General features: G+C 43.2%; 1 protein-coding gene across 1 annotated transcript in view; it reads left to right on the top strand.

Moving 5' to 3' along the window:
- The window catches only part of AFF3 (AF4/FMR2 family member 3), a 316,384-nt gene that overhangs the window by 224,045 nt on the left and 74,449 nt on the right, over positions 1-17,890 (top strand). Inside the window, exon 8 of the mRNA XM_042810250.1 lies at positions 5,936-5,987. Within this exon, the coding sequence (XP_042666184.1) occupies positions 5,936-5,987 (52 nt within the window). The remainder of the gene's footprint in view (positions 1-5,935; positions 5,988-17,890) is intronic.

Below are 17,890 nucleotides of genomic sequence, written 5' to 3'. Positions count from 1 at the left end.
AGAGGTAAAGATCTTGCACAATGTGGTGCTTTCAGAAAGGACCGGGTTTTTTTCCCAGTGCTTTTTCTTCTCTCTTTATAGGTGCATCAGCTGTGACTTTAAACAGCTGGAGTCGGTCTGAAAGCCTCCTTGCATACCACTACTTAGAAAAGTACCTGTCTTCTTGCTGGGTTTCTGGTGATATTGAAATTAATGTCCGGTTCTTCAAAGGTCACTGCACATTTATAGGAAAGAAAACAAAATGTCAATATTATGTGTTAAAAAACAGATAATTTGCCCCAAAGCCATCTCATTCAGATGAGATGTTGCAGTATAAACTCAAATGAGCACTTAGGTATCCGATTTTCATATTTCATCACAGCTTTTTTCTTTGTGGGGTTCCTCTTCAGCTAAAATCAACATATTTTTCCACTACTGAGATCCATTTCCTACATAATGAGCAGACATCACAAAAGTCCTTAATAAACGCCGTATTCTGATTGAGGTGCTACATAGCATTAAAATGGAACAGTACATCTGATCAGATTAGCACATTCATGAGATCCTTCACAAATTGCAAAGATGGTGACTTTTGCATTTTTTTAAGTGACAATTGCAACATATACACGTTTGTGCCCTAGGCTTGCAAACCATTGGCATGCTCTCTCCTAAAGCAGTAGTGATAATGATTTATTTACTATTGATATTTGTCCTTTTACATTTCATTCTTTTTGCTCTAATTACTAGAATTATCATGGAAAAAACCTATCCAGCATTGTACTTTACTTTCCACCCTCCTTTTTGTAACCTCTTTTGAAGCCACTTCTCTTGCCCTTTGATTTGCAAGCCAAAAGGCAAGCTCTCTAATCACAAAACAAAACCACAGAGGCTGAGCCACTGATTTTTTGAGAGTTTTACATTTCAATAAGTAATTTGCAGAGGAAGGAAGGACTTCATGGCTTGTATCAGAAATAGTGCAGCCAGCAGGAGCAGGGAAGTGATCATCCCTCTGTATTTATCCCTGGTGAGGCCGCACCTGTGTTCAGTTTTGGACTTCTCACTGCAAAGAAAGACATTAAGGCCCTGGAGCATGTCCAGAGAAAGGAATGAAGCTGTGGGAGGGCTGGAGCACAAACCTTATGGGGAGTGAATGAGGGAACTGGGATTGTTCAGGATGGAGAAGAGGAGGTTCAGGGGACACCTTACTGCCCTCTATAATGACCTGAAGGGAGGTTGTGGTGAAGTGGGAGTCAGCCTCTTCTGACTGAAAGCAGATACTCTCCAAGATAGGGTTGTGTCATAAGTGTCGTAGCCTGGCTCCAGACTTTAAAAGTCACAGCTGATTCCCAAACTGCCTGATGATGACCTCCTCTGCCAGACATCACACCATTAACTTCTTCCCCAGCAATTCCTTCTCTAGCTCTTTCAAATCCAAAAGTCTCTGACTTGAGTCCTGGCTCTATCCTCCTACTTAGATGTTACTTCAATGTGACTTCCCAGAGGGAAAACTGGATGCCTTCCTGCTGTCTCCCAGACAGTTCTTGCTTAGGACTCTGCTTTCCAACAGCAACAAATCAGGATTTAAAAAAAAAAAAAGCAAAATAATGAAGCCACAAGTCTCAGCTTAACCATAAATTTTGAACATAACTTCCACCATACCAAACCCTGGGTGCTTTTGACCATCTCCTGCTCATTAACATGATGGGATGAGCAGTGGAATTAGATGCCTCCCAGTCAACTTGTGGAACCATCATAGTAATTAGTCCCAGATAAAAGAGATTAGGCTTTCTGAGAAGCCATGTAAGAGATTTGGATGCTGAGTCATATTGAAATTGGCACAAATTGGGTATCAGTACCTTCTAGGCTGCTTTCTGCCTATTTTCCACAACAGATATGTAGCTCTTCACCCCCCTCCTTTCCCATTGAGTGGCACAGCACCCATGGCTGAAACCTCGTAATTGGTTCCTTGAGAAAGAAACCAGCTGCCTTGCTGTGGCATTTTGCAATATCCCGAACTCATCCTCATTTCCTTTCATTACTACTCTACCTGTTACATTCTTGGCAGATAAAGGAGCAGATGCATTAATTAGAGAGCAGAGAGAGCTCCTGCCCAAGCCTCCCTCCCCTCACAGCCTCTGTGACCTCATGGAGATTTCACTAAAATATATATAATTAGGTTCTGTAAAGTAACTTCCTGACTACCCGGATCCATGCACTCTCTCTTCAAGTGCAGAAGCCCTAAGTGATGTGTGCTTTTCAAAGATGCATCCAGTACCACGTGATTTTTCCAGCTTTCGTTTACAAAGCAGTATTTACTCATCGTTTTACCTGTGCTTCACTGTGCTAAAGTCAAGTGCATATCCAAAAATCTTGCCGAAGCTTAATGGGCATGGGGGTGATGGTTTGATGGCTGGACTATATTACTTTAGTTGTCTTTTCCCACCATAATGATTCTTGGATTCTATGATTCTATGCCATTTGCTGCCCTGGGTTTTGCATAATCTGAAAGAGGTATTAACTGTGGAGAGGCAGTGTTGAAGAAGCTGTGTTTGCACATTGACTTGTTTATGTTTGTCATTGTACTGGATTGCAGCATGCATGAAGAATTTCCATCCTGAGCAGGGGTTGATTTAAACATGATCTGAAGTGCTCTGCTAACAAACTTCACTCTTTACCGAATCTGTGCCAAAGTGCTTTTCAGATAAATTAAAAATTAACATGACGTCTTGCAAGCTTTAAGTATTTTCCTTCTCTGCTGTCCCCCTCCTTTCTTCAAATAGGTTCTGCTGGTCCAGTTGTGGACTTTTTGTTTCAACCATCATCATTGTTGTGGGATAAGTGATTTGCAAAATTGTTTCTCAAAAGCATTCAGACTCAAAATTGATCTGGTTTCTTTAGGACATTTCCTGCAGACAGGCATCCCTCAAACTCCAATGCCTCCTCCTCCCCCCCTGGTTGAGTTCAGCCTGAGCTTTGAGAACTGCCCAGTGTTCTGCTCTGTGGTACAGATGGAGGTGAAGTTGCTGGTGACAGTTTGTTCAGTTCCAAGCAGTGCTCTGTAGATCAGGGCTCTGGGTCTGACTTGGCAGTGAAAGCAGCCTGGGAGTCCACCAGGATATTCAGGCACTGAAGTTATTCCTGCACAGTAGGAAATCAGATCCTGCCTTTGCAAGGTAGAACTCTACGTCTGGCAAGCTTTCCTAACCTGATACATCCTTGTGACAAATATATGGATCAGGCAGGCCTGATCCCACTCTGGGGAAAAACGAAAAAGCAAGCAAGCAAGAAATCATTTTATGGTGACTTGCTTTTTCCTATCACCAGTATTTGGGGATTGTTTGTGCTCTTACAGTAGTTCCAAGAGGGGCCACGAGCCCTGGACAGGCACTGCTTTTCTTGGAAAGCAGCACTTCTAAAATGAGAAACAGACAAGAAAAATAAAGACAGGCTAAGATATACAAGCAGGGGAAGCTCAATGGGCCAGCACTGTGGTTTCTTGTTCCTTTTGTGTGGATGATCCTTGCACACACATCTTTTGTCTTGCCTAAAGCCCACTCCTGTTTCCACACAACCTGGAGCCTTCAAAGCTTTGAAGTAACATCTAACCACAGGCTCACCGCACATGCTTTTTCAGATTGACACAAAAAGATGGGGCACTAGTAAGCATAGAGCTACTTTTTATTATAAGCTTTGTTTTTTAGCTTCTTTTTAGGAGAAGAGCTAACAAGTTGAATCTTAAATAATGTACTAAACTACCATCTTTCTAGCAGGGATTCAAGAACCTAAAACAAAGGAATTATGGGCAACAACATCAGAAGTGCTCTACTTTTCACACAATAAGCAGATCTCTCTGTGCTCAAATAACGATCCCTGCAGATTTCACCTCGTATAATTACATAATGCTCAATTCCAAACTGGAGCTTTTTACATATTTCTCAACACTAGTTTCTCAGGAATGCCCAAACAAATCTAACAACAACAACAACAACAACATAAGAGCAACTATAATGTTGTTTGTTCCTAAGGATCCCCTGTGAACTTTGGGACCCAAAGCCAACACAGATCTTACAACATTTACAGGAAACATTCCCTCCCATATTTCAGCACCTGGAAGATGAATCCCATCTATCTCATAGAATGACAGAATTGTTTGAGTTGGATAGGATCCTTAAGGGTCATCTAGTTCAACTCTCCTGCAATGAACAGGGACACCTACAGCTACATCAGCTTGCTCAGAGCCCTGTCCAGACTCATCATGAGCATCTCCAGGGACGGGGCACCTACCACCTCTCTGAGCAACCTGTGCCAGTGCCTCAGCACCCTTATTTAGAAAACTTCTTTCTTATATCTGATCTAGATCTCCCCGCTTTTAGTTTGGAACCATTTCCCCTTGTCCTATCGCAACATGTCCCCTTGTCCTCTCCTACTAAAGAGTCTGTCCTCTTCTTTCTTATAGACTTTATTTAGATACTGAAAGGTATCTTTAGATATCTGTCCCACTTGCTGAGTGTTTTCTGGCTGTGGGCATAATTCCTGATGAAACACCAGAGACTTGCTGTAAGGTTGTCAGCATAATGGGTGTCTTGAGGTGTCTGCATCACTACAAGATTTTTTTTTTTAATTTTCTGTGTGGGTTTTACAGGGGAAAAATCTCAACATAAGTATAATTGAATGGGGCGGGGGGGGGGGGGGGGGGGGGGGGGGGGGGAAGGGGAAAGGAATCATGTATCTGTAAGATGTGAGAGAACAAGAGTTCCTGTTCCACCCCTGTTCTTGTTCTGGTACACCTACATCCTCCCAAAGGTGCTGCAGGGAAACAGGGACACAACTTCGAGGGCAGCGGCTGCGCACACAGCTGTGCACGGTGCCAACAGTGGCCAGTCTCAAGAAGCAGGGAGAGGCTCGGAACTCTTTTCAGACCTGGCACACCATGCAGCCCATTTAAGAGACCCGCTTTTCAGGCACACTCTTGGAAGATCCAGGCGCAGGAACGAGGAGGTGGTTTGAAATTACTACATATGTCTTCTTGATATATTTACACTCCAGGGACCACCCACGTCACAGAATGTGTTTAAATTGTTCCCCAAGCTTTCTTCTGGAATTGAGGCTAAATTACAGATTCCCTTTTCCCAGGACGCAAGAAAAATTAGCAACTTTCTGAATGATTATTATTATTACAGGGGTGGATTTTTTAAAATAGATCCCATTCTTGAAAACCTTTCAAGCGCTGGGGGAAAGATTTGCACCTCCTCAGCTCTTTTAACTGCTGGTTACTTAACCTTAGCTAGTAAAAAAATGCATGCAAGTAAAGACAAACTCCTCTTTTTAGAGAGCCAGTTGAAGCAAATTGAGGAAAGGTTATGGGAAAGGAGGATGAAATCCTCTTTAGAAAAGATGCATTATTTTCTATATTAATATGACCGTGAACTCCTTGTGCATACTCCTGTGCACTGAGATAATACATTTCAGTTTTAATCATTTCAGTCAATGTCAATCTTACATCAACCAGGCAATAAAGTAAAAATGGCCTTTGGGAAACATCAGTGAATCTTATTTTGCGCTGCAGTACTGCCAGTGTAAATACCTACTTGTGTTTTGTGAGCTCAAAGCCAAGCGGAGCAAAATTTTCCTTTCAGAGAGACTACTGACCTGTCAGCATCAAAAATATTATTCTTAGCACATGAAAATTGTTTGTCGGTGATTGTAATAAAAATAATCTTTGCAAAATCCATTATTACTCTAGTAAACATTTTCCCTTAGGCACCAATTGTAGGAAATGAATTAAGAAGTTGATAGGAATTGTCTAAGAAAAAATTATAAGGACAGTGTCACTTCTACAATATTACTGGCATAAAATATATTTTCTATTTCAATTACTTTTTTTTTACAGTAGCTCAGAGATCTGAAACATTTTGGTAAATCATAACTATAACTGATTTTACTGTTTGCTTTCCAGAATGCTAGAAGATGATCTGAAGTTAAGCAGCGATGAAGAGGAGAATGACCAGGTAAGAACCAGACAAGAACCATGTAACTTGCAGCATGTTTCTTGTCGAGACAGAGATACTGCAAATATTTTTGCTAATGCTTTTTCAAAATATACATCAAGGTTATCAAAATACATGAAAGTACTGTAAATGGAGTAACAGATGTTCTTGCTCTGCACCAGACTGCATGTGCTAACTGCTGTATTTGTGGGGAATGTTCTGCGGGGGTCTTGATTTATTACCTTGATGCAACCCAGAAGGTTTTCGTATCAGTCTCCTCCTGATTGGATTTTGTTTTGTTTTAAAGAGCAGCCAAGGAGGGAAGAAACAGGAATTTGTATTAGGGATTGAGGCCAAACTCTTTGAGCACAAGCTGGGCCATAGCGGCCAGCCCCTGGGCAGCCTACCTGCCTAGAACCCTGGCTGGTCATCCATGGAACAGTCACTAGGACGCTTTCCTGAGCTTTAAGGACCCCAAAATGCCTGCCTGGGAGCACACACTTCTCCAAATGTTTTCTATGGGCCAGGAGAGCTGGATTTTTTTTCAGGTTGGGGGTCTGTGCTCACCAGAGTAGAGCAGGATCTTGATTTTTGTGTGGCCAACCGAATTCCTAGTTGCCAGATTTTACTATCACAAGCTCTCTCCCAATATACTGGTATGGATTTGGTGAGGAATGGGAGAACAAGAGCGACTTTCCTTTCTCCTTGCCCTAAAATGCACATCCCATGACTCCACCAAAGTATGAGGAGGAGGAGACATTGCCCTGGTTGCACCTCACAAGTGGCTCCAGGCTGAGATATAACGCAGCTCTCAAATGTGATTTTTTTTCAATTGAGGATAACTGGAGCTATCTAGACTTCTGAAATTCGGGACCTTAGGCAAATAACTCTAGGTATGTAGGCCTGAAGCTCTTCCAGGTTTTATTTTAACTGTTGTCATTAGAAGTTTGTATTTTACAATATATTCCAAGCAACAAGTAAGTCAAAGCCTTTTCATATTTATATTAAACCATTATTTCATCTATTTTGAGCAAAGCTTTATTGTATTAAGAAGATTCAGCACATGGAATCAATTATTTACATATTTATGCAATTTCCTTTTGTTTAATACATTTCATCTCAAAACACTTCACATTTAATTATTCTTTCTGCTTGTCTAGATAGTTTAAAGCACAGCACATAGACAGCAAAGGGAGACATCCAGTGAGGGACAAGAAGGGTGGTTGTCTGAAGAGTAATAAGCACATGGTTACACCATGGGGCTGGCAGGGGGATGATGTGTGTGGAAGGGGGGATGCAGAGATGGGAGGCACAGATCATCCCAGGAGTAGGGCACGAGGGATCCCCCTTAATACTGAGCATCCTGCAGCAGGGATAGCCTGTGCTCAGCTTGCTCTGTCTGTGTGTGCCACACCAGGTCTTCACTCAGCAATGAGAGCCTCACAGAGCGTTTGCTCCAGCCCAAGACTTTCTCCTCTATACTTCTTTACTATATCTATCCTACCAGCACCCAGAGCCAAGCAGCATTTGTCATCAGCACAGCAAGGAGCAGAGCCAAAGTCCCATTGCTAAGTGTCAGTCATTACATGAGCAGCCTCTAGCAGCTACACTGGCGTGGTTCCCTCTCTCTAAAATGGAATAGCTGCATTTTTTTTCTAACTTGGCTGTATAGACAAAAAGCTCCTGAGGGCACAGGTTGCCTCTGGCTATACAAAATGCTTTGCAGAACCTCACTTGAGACCTGCAGGTTTGCTTAATGAACAACCCTAAATGATTATGTCTGCTGGATAAACAAAAGACAAAGTTTTCATCTACTGAGCAGGAAATGGGCCCAAAAAAGAATAACACAGACCCACTCTTTCAAATAAATAACATGGATCCACATCTAAATGTCAGAGGAAGAACCCATTTTCTTTCACTTTTTAATTCTGAAGCTCTTTAATCTCAAATCTCTTCCTGAGCTCAGGAGCAGGAAAGAAGGAAATCAAAGATGAAGGGATAGGAACCTTACATGAGTAATTCTCAGATATTCCTTACTGAATTAATTGACCTTTCAGCAATCATACTCGTTTAAGTAGTCCAATTTCTTAAATAGCTGAAGATGAACTGTGCAAGAGCTGGGAAGCTTTTCTTTTTGTTAATTCCTAGATGAGGAAGTTTGGGGTAAAAAAAAAAAAATTGAAAACCTAGAAGGCAATTTTGTGCATGCATTTGAAATTGCCAGGCAGCAAATGGAAAGTCTCTGCAGGAGTGCAGACAGGGACAGGTGCTACCGCAGTCCTACGGCTGGTATTTGGAGGGTTGTGCACGACCCAGAGAATGTGAGCAATGGGCAAGAGAGGCCAAATGCAAGACAGGGGCATGATGAAGAGCCTCGGGATCCCAAATGTTCCCTCCATGCCAGCAATTAAGGTAGCAAGATTCATAGACCCAGGAGAGGTGAAGGAGGCTGGGTTTCAGCCGAGTGTGTGTATGCCCACAGTAATGACATTATCCACACATATTAGTCTCTTAATTTTAATTACATAAATGTATTTTTCCTCTTTAATGAGCGTAGTTTATCCATTTAAACTGATCATTTTAATTTTACAGGCAGTGATCATAGAATCTAATATGCAGAGGGAAAATTTCCTGTTGGCATATTTTACATCACACAGATTGAAGAAAATATACTTTTTAATCCCCAATCAATATCTGAAGAGCAAGCAATTAACAGATACCGAGGTGGTTAACATAAATCTGCAAGTTAAAGAGCCAATTCATTTTGATTTATAACACAGTGTAATAATTTCACCATCATCTCTCTCAGAAAGCATCTGAAGCTTTGTAGCATGAAGATGTCAAAATTGTACTTAAGATTGTTCAGAATGCTGAATTGTAGTGGTTATTGCCTTCAGGTTCCTTGAAGTGTGGCACAGCACATGAAGCAGTCCCCATTATAATACCCTGCTCTTCTCTGTAGAGGTCACTGGATAACTTAAATCAGTCTTGGGTGAAATATTAAAAGGAGATTGTCAATTGTAACACGAACAATTCTTTCCCTCTACTCGTCCTTTTACAATATGAGAATTTTGTAATAGCAAGTAGTTCCTTTAAGGGGAAAAAGATCCCTGGATTCATTTGTGCAATTCTTGTCAATCAATAGCCAAATAAATTAACTGACTGGTACACATACATGGAATAATAATCTAACATATTTTTGCAGCCCCAGTCTGCTTCCTTGCATGCATTTTTTCTGTGCGGGATCAGGTTGGTTGCCGCTGAAGTTTTGTGGCTGTGAAAATTTATTACCCACAGAGTCAATCTGCGTTCTGGCTGCCAAGTCTGAATAAATAGAGTCATTGTGCTTGTCTGGAATATGTAACCAAAGTTCATCCAGTCAGCTTGACTTTCACATCCCATGAGATTCATAAAAGCCAACACCCTGGTATGTGCTCTTGATTCCTGCCAAAATTTTCTAAAATTGTATAAACAGAAGTTGAAGAAGCAATCAGAACACCCTCCCAGGGACGCAGCTCCAAATTCAATCCCCTGCTGTATCTTGAAAGGAAAAACGGAGTCTTAGTCCTTTTTTTTTTCTTTTCTTTTTTTCTTTTTAAACATCTCATGGCTACAGCAAAAGAAGGTGGGGGGTGAGGGCACCCGTGGCACATGGAGTGCAGGGAGGCAGTGAGCTATGATGCTCTTGGGTATTTTCGTGCTGGTTTTCTCCCTGAGTGTAAAAAAGAGTGAAGGCAATGCCTGCCAGGGAGTCGCTGCCTTCCCATTGAAGGGAGAGGACAGGCATCCCTACAGGATCTCAGGCAGCCTGAGACCACCCAGCCCTTCTGCATGGTGGCCAAAACCAACTGAGCCCATATCCCTCCATGGGAGACCTCAAGGGAAGAGTAGCCTCAAGGAAGGTTATGAGAAACAACTTCAGTGCAGAGAAATAAACTCTCAGGAGCATGATTTGACCCGGAGCTGCTGGGGGCTGGCCCTCCCCATCACAGCCTGGGGACAGCCAGAGAATGCTTCTAGTCCAGGGGTACACCATGCTTGTTGGCCATAGCCAAGATGGAGAGCTTAGTGCTGATTCAGGTTGTTCCCACAGCTCTAGTGGGAACATCTGTGCCCATGCTTCCCCTCATCACACGTCTGCTTAAGGTCTCACAGCAAAAACTGCTTGTTTCTGGCAGAACTGTCTGCCAGACAAATCTACCCTGTTAACGCAACAGGATAAAAGTCCTTCCCCATGGACAGTGGCAGTCAGTGTGGCCACGTAAGTAGCACTGAGAAATGATTTATTTATCAGGTCCAAAAACTGTACTTCAGTGGTAGCCAGACACAAGTGAGACAGAATGCATTTATCTTTATAATAAGGTGCAGGACTTTTTCCTCTCCTATCTGGATATGGACCAACAGTCTTCAAAAACTTACAAATTACATTGAAATGAGCAATTATACATGCACTTTCTTCCAGAAAGGGTAATTTTTAGCAGAGTCTAGATAAGCACTATTTCTTCATATGGAATCTAATATTGCAGCTAATTTGAATTAACCTGCAAAGGATTTTGAAAGAAATTGCAGAAGGGACAAAGTGGCTATAAGCTTTCTTTCCATCAAACCTCCTCTGGTACAATGGCACTTTCTGAGCTTTCTGATGTCGAAGATCAGCCAAGTGAAGAGCAGAGCCAGGTACATCCAGAAAGAGCAGCCAGATCAGGCAAATTATAGCATGGCCCTGTTCATAACGAAGACTATTTTTAGGCAGCACTAATTGTGTGCACATATGCTGCATCCAACTATATTAACCACATTAAGTCATTTTAGTGTTGTGCTCCCTTATTCACCTCTTCATCAGTGCAATATTCAATGCTTGATCAGAAGTGAAAATGAGCAGAAGATTGAAGATGAGAACACAGTCCTGAAGAAAGCAAAAAGAAAAGCAAAAGAAAGGATTGAACCTGCATCTTTGCTGCAAATATGCTTAACTTTCAAAAAATGCCCAGATAAACTTGAAGAAAAATCCTTCTGATGAGAAGTTTCTCACTGCACTGAGTCAGGGAAGCTTACTTCATGAACCCTGCCCAATGCGAGTCTAATTGCAAACAAAACTGCACAAAGCAGAGATAAGCAAAAACAGGAAAATGTAAGTTTAGGGTTAAGGAGTAGCTGGACCCTCAGGTGCTTTTGTTCTTAATCCAAATGGCCTGCACTGCCATCTGTCACTGCAACACAAGTGCATTTTCAGACCAGAGGAACTGCCTTTGTAACAGCCTTTCTTAACTCGGCTAAGTCCATTATTTCCTGTGTATTAGAGAACCAATCCTTTGGTATCCAACACAGCTAAAATCCAGAGCAAGTTTTAAGCCAACTGAGCCAAGCCTTTCTTTGGTTTGCCAGCTCTGATTTTATAATCTCTGTGACATCTAAATTTGCACTTCTACCAGGCATGACAAGAAGACCAAGACTGCTTCACTGAAACTGTCGGATAGAACAAAATAAGTGCTCGGTCTTGTCCTGCCAAACTTGGCTCACATCACTGCCTATCTTACAAAATCAGAGTCACTGTCTGTCATGCACTGGCAGGCAGGATCTAGCTCTAAATATGAATGCTGCCACTGTGGATGACAGTTGGGGATCAGCCTGACTCTTGGACATGCACAAAATCCAGGCAAATTCAAACACAGCACTCTGATCTCTGTGTGAATCTCTAAAAATAGACTGGAAAATAAAATACAGGTGCTTTTCTTTATTTCTACATGTTGATACTGCAACTAAACTAAGTTATAGTTCAAGAACAACTTCTAGGCCTGTCCCTTCCTTCTGGTATTACCCTTGTCAACCTTATGCTTTTTTAACTACATCCTGTAACTTCCTCAACCACCTTCTTGCTGTCTTTGGTTAGATTTTTCCCTGGTGAAATGGAATTCCTCTATGAACACCTGTTGTGATGGCCATGGGAACATATGATGCAATTGATTCAGCAATGCCTGCTGATTTGAAGCATAAGGAGGGATTATCCCCTATATCTCCAGAGTTGCTTTCCCTCGTCCTTGCACAAATGTTTGTAAAACCTCACTGAATTAGTTTCACCATTTAGCAGCTCATGCTGCCACAGGGAGAGCCCTTGCTGCAGTCAGCCACTGCCTCTGGGCCTGTGCCCCACACAGGGGTGGCCATAAACCTCTGTTTGCCTTCAGGGAAATTCATTGCAGCTTGCCTGCAGGAGGACTGTTAAATAACCCACAGCCACAGATAATTTAGAGCACAAATTAAGGTTGTTTGCAATACCACAGCTATTACGGGCTGTAATAGGAGAGCATACCCTTGACACGTTCGGGAGCCCAAAGGGCACGTGCTTGCTTACTCCACTGCATGGTTTCTCCGTTGCTGTACCTGTCTGTCCCTTTCAGCCTGTGAGCTTTTAGCACCAGCCAAGCTTTGGGAAGCCACTGGCACCAGCCCTGCGCAAGTGAAGCAGAAAGCAGAGCCACAGCTCCACCAGCTGCGCTCCCCCTGGGCACACAGCCCTGGCTGGGGAGGTGCTGACAGCTGTGGTGGCTTCACCCTGATGAACAGCTGAACTCCACACACCACACTCACTGCCCCTCCTCAATGGAACAGGATGCGAAATAGCATGGAAAAGGGCTAAAGGGTTGAGATAGGACAGAATGATCACCAGCTAGTTACTGTCACAGGCAAAACAGACTTGGCATAAGGAAATGAAGGCTGTGATCGGTTCATAATGCTTTATCTCTGTCACTCCTCCATCTCTACTCTCTGCCCCTGCTCCCTAAGGGTCCTCACAGGTGGCACAGCTCTTCCAGCCCTCCTGCCCCATTGTGGGCCCCTCTGCACAGGCTGCAGCTCCAGCCCAGGACGTTCCTGTGGGGGTATCCATGGACTGTGCATCTCCAGGCCTCATTCACTGCTGCCCCATGGGCTCCTCATGTAAGCACAGAATTGCAGGGGTTGGAAGGGACCTCAAAATATCATCAAGTCCAACCGCCCTGCCAAAGCAGATACTCTACAATAGATCACGCACGTAGGCATCCAGATGTGTCTTGAATATCTCCATAGAAGGAGACTCCACAACCCCTCTGGGCAACCTGTTCCAGTGCTCTGTCACCCTTACCATAGAGTTCTTCCACATGTTAATACAAAACTTCCTATGCTCAAGTTTTAGGCCACTACTCCTTGTCCTGTCATTACATGCCACCAAGAAGAGCCTGGTCTCATCCATTTGCCTCCCAGCTCCCTTCAGATATTTATAAATATTTATCAGATCCCTTCTCAGTCTTCATTTCCCTAGGCAGAACAGACCCAAGTTACTCAGCCTTTCCTATCTGGGAGATGCTCCAGGCCCTTCATCATCTTTGTGGCACTCCACTGGACTCCTTCTAGGAGATCCCTGTCTTTTTTGAGCTGAGAAGCCCATAATTGGACACAGTAGTCTAAATGTGGCCTCACCAGGGCAGAGAAGAGGGATAAGATCACCTCCCTCAGCCTTCTGACCACACTCTCTTTAATGCACCCCATGATGCCATTGGCCTTCTTGACCACCAGGGCACACTGCTGGCTCATGGCCAGCCTACTGCCCAGGGTCCCTCTCTGCAGAACTCCTCTCCAGCAGGTCAGCCCCTAACCTGTATTGATGCATGTGATTATTCCTCCCAAGGTGCAAGGCTCTACACTTGCTCATGTTAAACCTCATCAGGTTCCTTCCTGCCTAACTCTCCAGTCAGCTGAGCTCTTGTTGAATGACATCACAGCCTTCTGGTGTGTCAGCCAATCCTCCCAGCTTTGTATCATCAGCAATCTTGCTGAGGGTGGACTCTATCCCTTCATCCAGACCACTGATGAATATGCTAGTCAAGACTGGACCCAGAACCAATCCCTGGCGATCACCACTAGTTACAGGCCTCCAACCACACCCTGCACCGCTGATGACCATCCTCTGAGCTCTGCCAGTCAGCCAGTTCTCAGACCACCTCACCATGCATTCATCTATGCTACATTTTCTGTTCCATAACAAGGGTGCTGTGGGAGATGCTGTCAGATGCCTTGCTGAAGTGAAGGTACATAATGGCCACTGCTCTCCCCACACTGCTAGTTACAGGCCTCCAACCAGACTCTGCACCAGTGGTAATGACATCATAGAAGGCTACCAGGTTTGTCCTTCATGGCTACACATGGACATCTGCACTGTACAGTGCATATGGACTGCAGAGGATGGCCTGTTCCTCCAGGGGCTTCTCCTGGGCTTCTTCTGCGTGCCTGGAGCACCTCCTGCCCACCTGCTGCACTGGTCTCTGTGGATGCAAGAAAAGAAAAGAAACATGGAAAAAGGAAGAGGTTAAAGAAATAAGAAATTAATGGAGAAAAGAAATTGTAAGAAAACGTCATTGTAAAAGGGGCAGTGGTTATGTTAGACTTGAAGAAAAACAAGGAAAACAGACAGTAGCTAATTCATCAAAACTGAGATTTAAATAAAATGGACTGAGGAAACATTGCTACAATTTCTCCTGCACAAAATCATGATCCTTTGAAGTCCACAGGAGGTGACCCACTGGTTTCAGTCAGCTTAGGAAGTTATCCTCTGTTTTCTTTTTTACTGCTAGCACAATCCAAGCACTACCACTTGGGTAGTAAGAAATGCTTCACAGACGGTTGACATAGCACCTTACTGGGCAGATTTACCAGTATATAGGGAACTAACGCTTGCATTACCCTCATTTTCACATACATGGAATTTCAGATAAATCCTGGTTTAATCCTGAGCTCTCAGGTTTCTCACCAAATCTCAGAAAGCCTTTGGCATAACACTGACATTCTGCCTGAGATATCCTGAGCGTAAGCAGTACTTCAACAAGTCTTTTCCTGGATAAGAAGTCTACTTCTTTGGAAACAAAGAATGTTTTCCAAGATTGCCGTTGCTTTGCTTGTGATGACTGAGACCTTCCTCTAGCATTGTTAACAACTATTTTTTTAATGTAAAGTATCAAGGACCTTCCAGGCACCAATGTAAAGTACCAAGGTCCTTCTGCTTGTCTCCACCAAAAAAGATTAAGTCATCTGGAAAAGTGAACCCATCTGCCTTGAAAAGCTGCGTGCTGGTCAGGGCCAGAACTCAGGAGAAACCTGAACAGATGCAGAGCAGAAGACTCAACATTCACAGTTACATAAAATTCTGAATGATTAATATCCATGCTGCTTATACAGTAATTCGGAGAGCCAAATCACTTAACAAGTATTAACTACCTAATGCAATGCCCTTGAGAGGTATTTAGGTACAGTTAAGTAAGAATTATTATCTCTGTAGGATTGATGGGGAGACAGAGACGGAGACGTGGCCCATTTGAAGCCACATGGAAGTCAGTTGCAAAGCCAGGATTAGCGCTTAGGTCTTTCAATCCCAGGTGCCATGTTCAAGTTGCTAGATTGTGCTGCCCCTGAAGATTAATAAGGATTAATGGGCAAAGCAGAGAAGAAAGAACAATGTACGCCAAAAAATATAATAATAAAACCCTGGAGTGAAAAATGAATACTGAGGTGTTGAAAGGCCTGGAGAAATCATGAAATCCAGAAAGGGTTTTATGGTTTCTTTAAAGATGTGGTTCTGATGATAACCAACTCCAAAAGGGGAAGGAGGGGAGACCCTTCTAAGTCTTACAGCCTGTAAATCCTAAATAAATATCAACCAGACAGTGAAACTCACATTCACACATGTACATTGCAAATTTACAGAGAAACACTCAAGCTGCAGTTTACAAGTGATTTTAAATCCCTCCAAAATCCACACTGAAAAGTGATCCTCAAACAAAACCTCTGGGAGTAGCATAGAGCAGAGCATTGCACTGAGATAAGACACGTTAAAAATCACTTAGGATCAGTGGCCTGAACTGGACTCCTCATACAGCTCCTGTGGCCAGGAGGGCTCAGGGCATTAAGCAGGACATGTCTATCGGTGTGAAGGGTTTTCACTCTGTGTTGAAACCTGATGAGAAAACCATTGTGACACAGTGCAGCTCTGCACTCCTCATAGAGAATGCTGAAAGCTGGCAAGAGTTTTAGGAGAGAGAGAATATGTTTGGAAAACATGCCTTGGAGTGAAAGCTTGGACTGAAGCACAACGAATTCATAGAATCACAGAATAATTTGCTTTGGAAGGGACCTCAAAGCCCACCCAACCCCTGCCATGGGCAGGGCTGCCCCCCACCAGCTCAGGCTGCCCAAGGCCCCATCCAACCTGGCCTTGAGCACCTGCAGGGATGGGGCACCACAGCTTCTCTGGGCAGCTGTGCCAGCACCTCACCGCCCTCTGCGTGAAGAATTTCTTCCTAATATCTAACCTAAATCTCCCCTCTTTTAGCTCATAATTGTTACCCGTTGTCCTGTCACTGCAATCCCCGATAAAGAGTCATAGAGTCATAGAACTGTGGAATTACCAAGCTTGAGAAAGACCTCCAAGATCATCCAGTCCAAATGCCCGTCTACCACCAATATTTTTCCACTAAACCATGCCCCTTAGTGCAACATCCAGATATTTCTTGAACACTTCCAGGGATGTCCCTCCCATATTTCCTGTAGGCTCACTTTAAGTGCTGGAAGATTGCTATAAGGTCTCCCCAGAGCCTTCCCTTCTCCAGCTGAACAATTCCAGCTCTCTCAGGTTCTCTTCATATGAGAGCTGTGCCAACTCTCTGATCATCTTCATAGCCTTCCTCTGGACATGTGCCCTTGTTCCATGTCTTAACTGAGCTTCTCTAAAACATGATCACAGTTCATAAACATCAGTGCATGGACGGTGTTGAGGCTAGGAGGCAGCTCCATCTCACAGACAAAGGTGCAACACCCAGTTCAGTAAGATACATACAAATAAAGCTGGGCTAAACTCGTATCTTAACACAAGAGTGAAGAACCCTATGAGTGATTGGACAGAGGTGGATCTGCAATAGGAGGATCATCCAGAATTTTGCCATAAGTCCCAAATCTGAAGCAGAAAAAAGGCTATGGAGAGTCCTTTAGCCCAAATTATGGCAAGCAGTCAGGTTGTGCCATTCAGAAAACTTTTCCGTGGCTTCACTAGCTTAGGGATGAAATGCATTTAAACTAAAACCAACCAAAACCTTAAGAAATTAAAACAGAATCAGTGTGGAAAATAATGACAAATAAAACAGGAAAAAAAACGTATAAAAGTCTGATTGCCAAAGAGTAGCATGCAGTAAAGACATCTTGCATCAACCTTAGCTTGTAGAAGTTCATCTACAGTAGGTTCATCTTCAGTAGGTGCACGGTAGCGTCCAGCAGTTTGGATGGCTGCTAATAAGGGAGGTGATCACTTAAGAGCACAAACAGCTTGCTGCATCATTCCAGGGCAAAGCCTACTACCCAAAGAAAGCAACCAGGATACTCTGGAAGCAACACAATTTTCTTATGCACAGGCAGTAAGAATTGTTACACCACGACCAAAGAAACAGTTCAGATTCTCACCTTATGTACACCTGCACTGCCTCAGTGAAATCTCTGCTGTACCTGGTATAACTCCACACAACTGCCGTGACTGAGCTCTCTTGCAGTAACAGTGATTAGAAGAAAAATGGAAAACAAACTATCTGAGTCACCAATGGTCATTTTATTGGCTTTTATTTGCCAAAGCATGCCTTGAGTGATGTAAAGGAAAATGCATTCATCGTCTGTCTGCAGTGCCTCCAAGACACTCCAAACTCCATAAAATATTCTTCAGTAGTTCTCATTTGCTTCTTTTCCAAAAATGCCTGAAGCCCAGCAGTTTATGAAGCAATCTTTTTCCAACTAGATTTAAAAAAAAAAAAATCTGGGGACCACTCAGCACTGCTAGATCTCATGCTTAGGAGCTATATTCAGTCCATTATCTTCACTGCTCAGTCCCAATTACTATGAAAGTATTTAATTTCCTC

This window comes from Centrocercus urophasianus, unplaced genomic scaffold (genome assembly GCF_019232065.1).
Source record: "Centrocercus urophasianus isolate 14NV4802_14NV808 unplaced genomic scaffold, USGS_Curo_1.0 seq_12, whole genome shotgun sequence".
Lineage (NCBI taxonomy): Eukaryota > Metazoa > Chordata > Aves > Galliformes > Phasianidae > Centrocercus > Centrocercus urophasianus.
The sequence above is the reverse complement of the archived record's forward strand: the minus strand, read 5'-3'. Positions and strand labels throughout refer to the sequence as shown.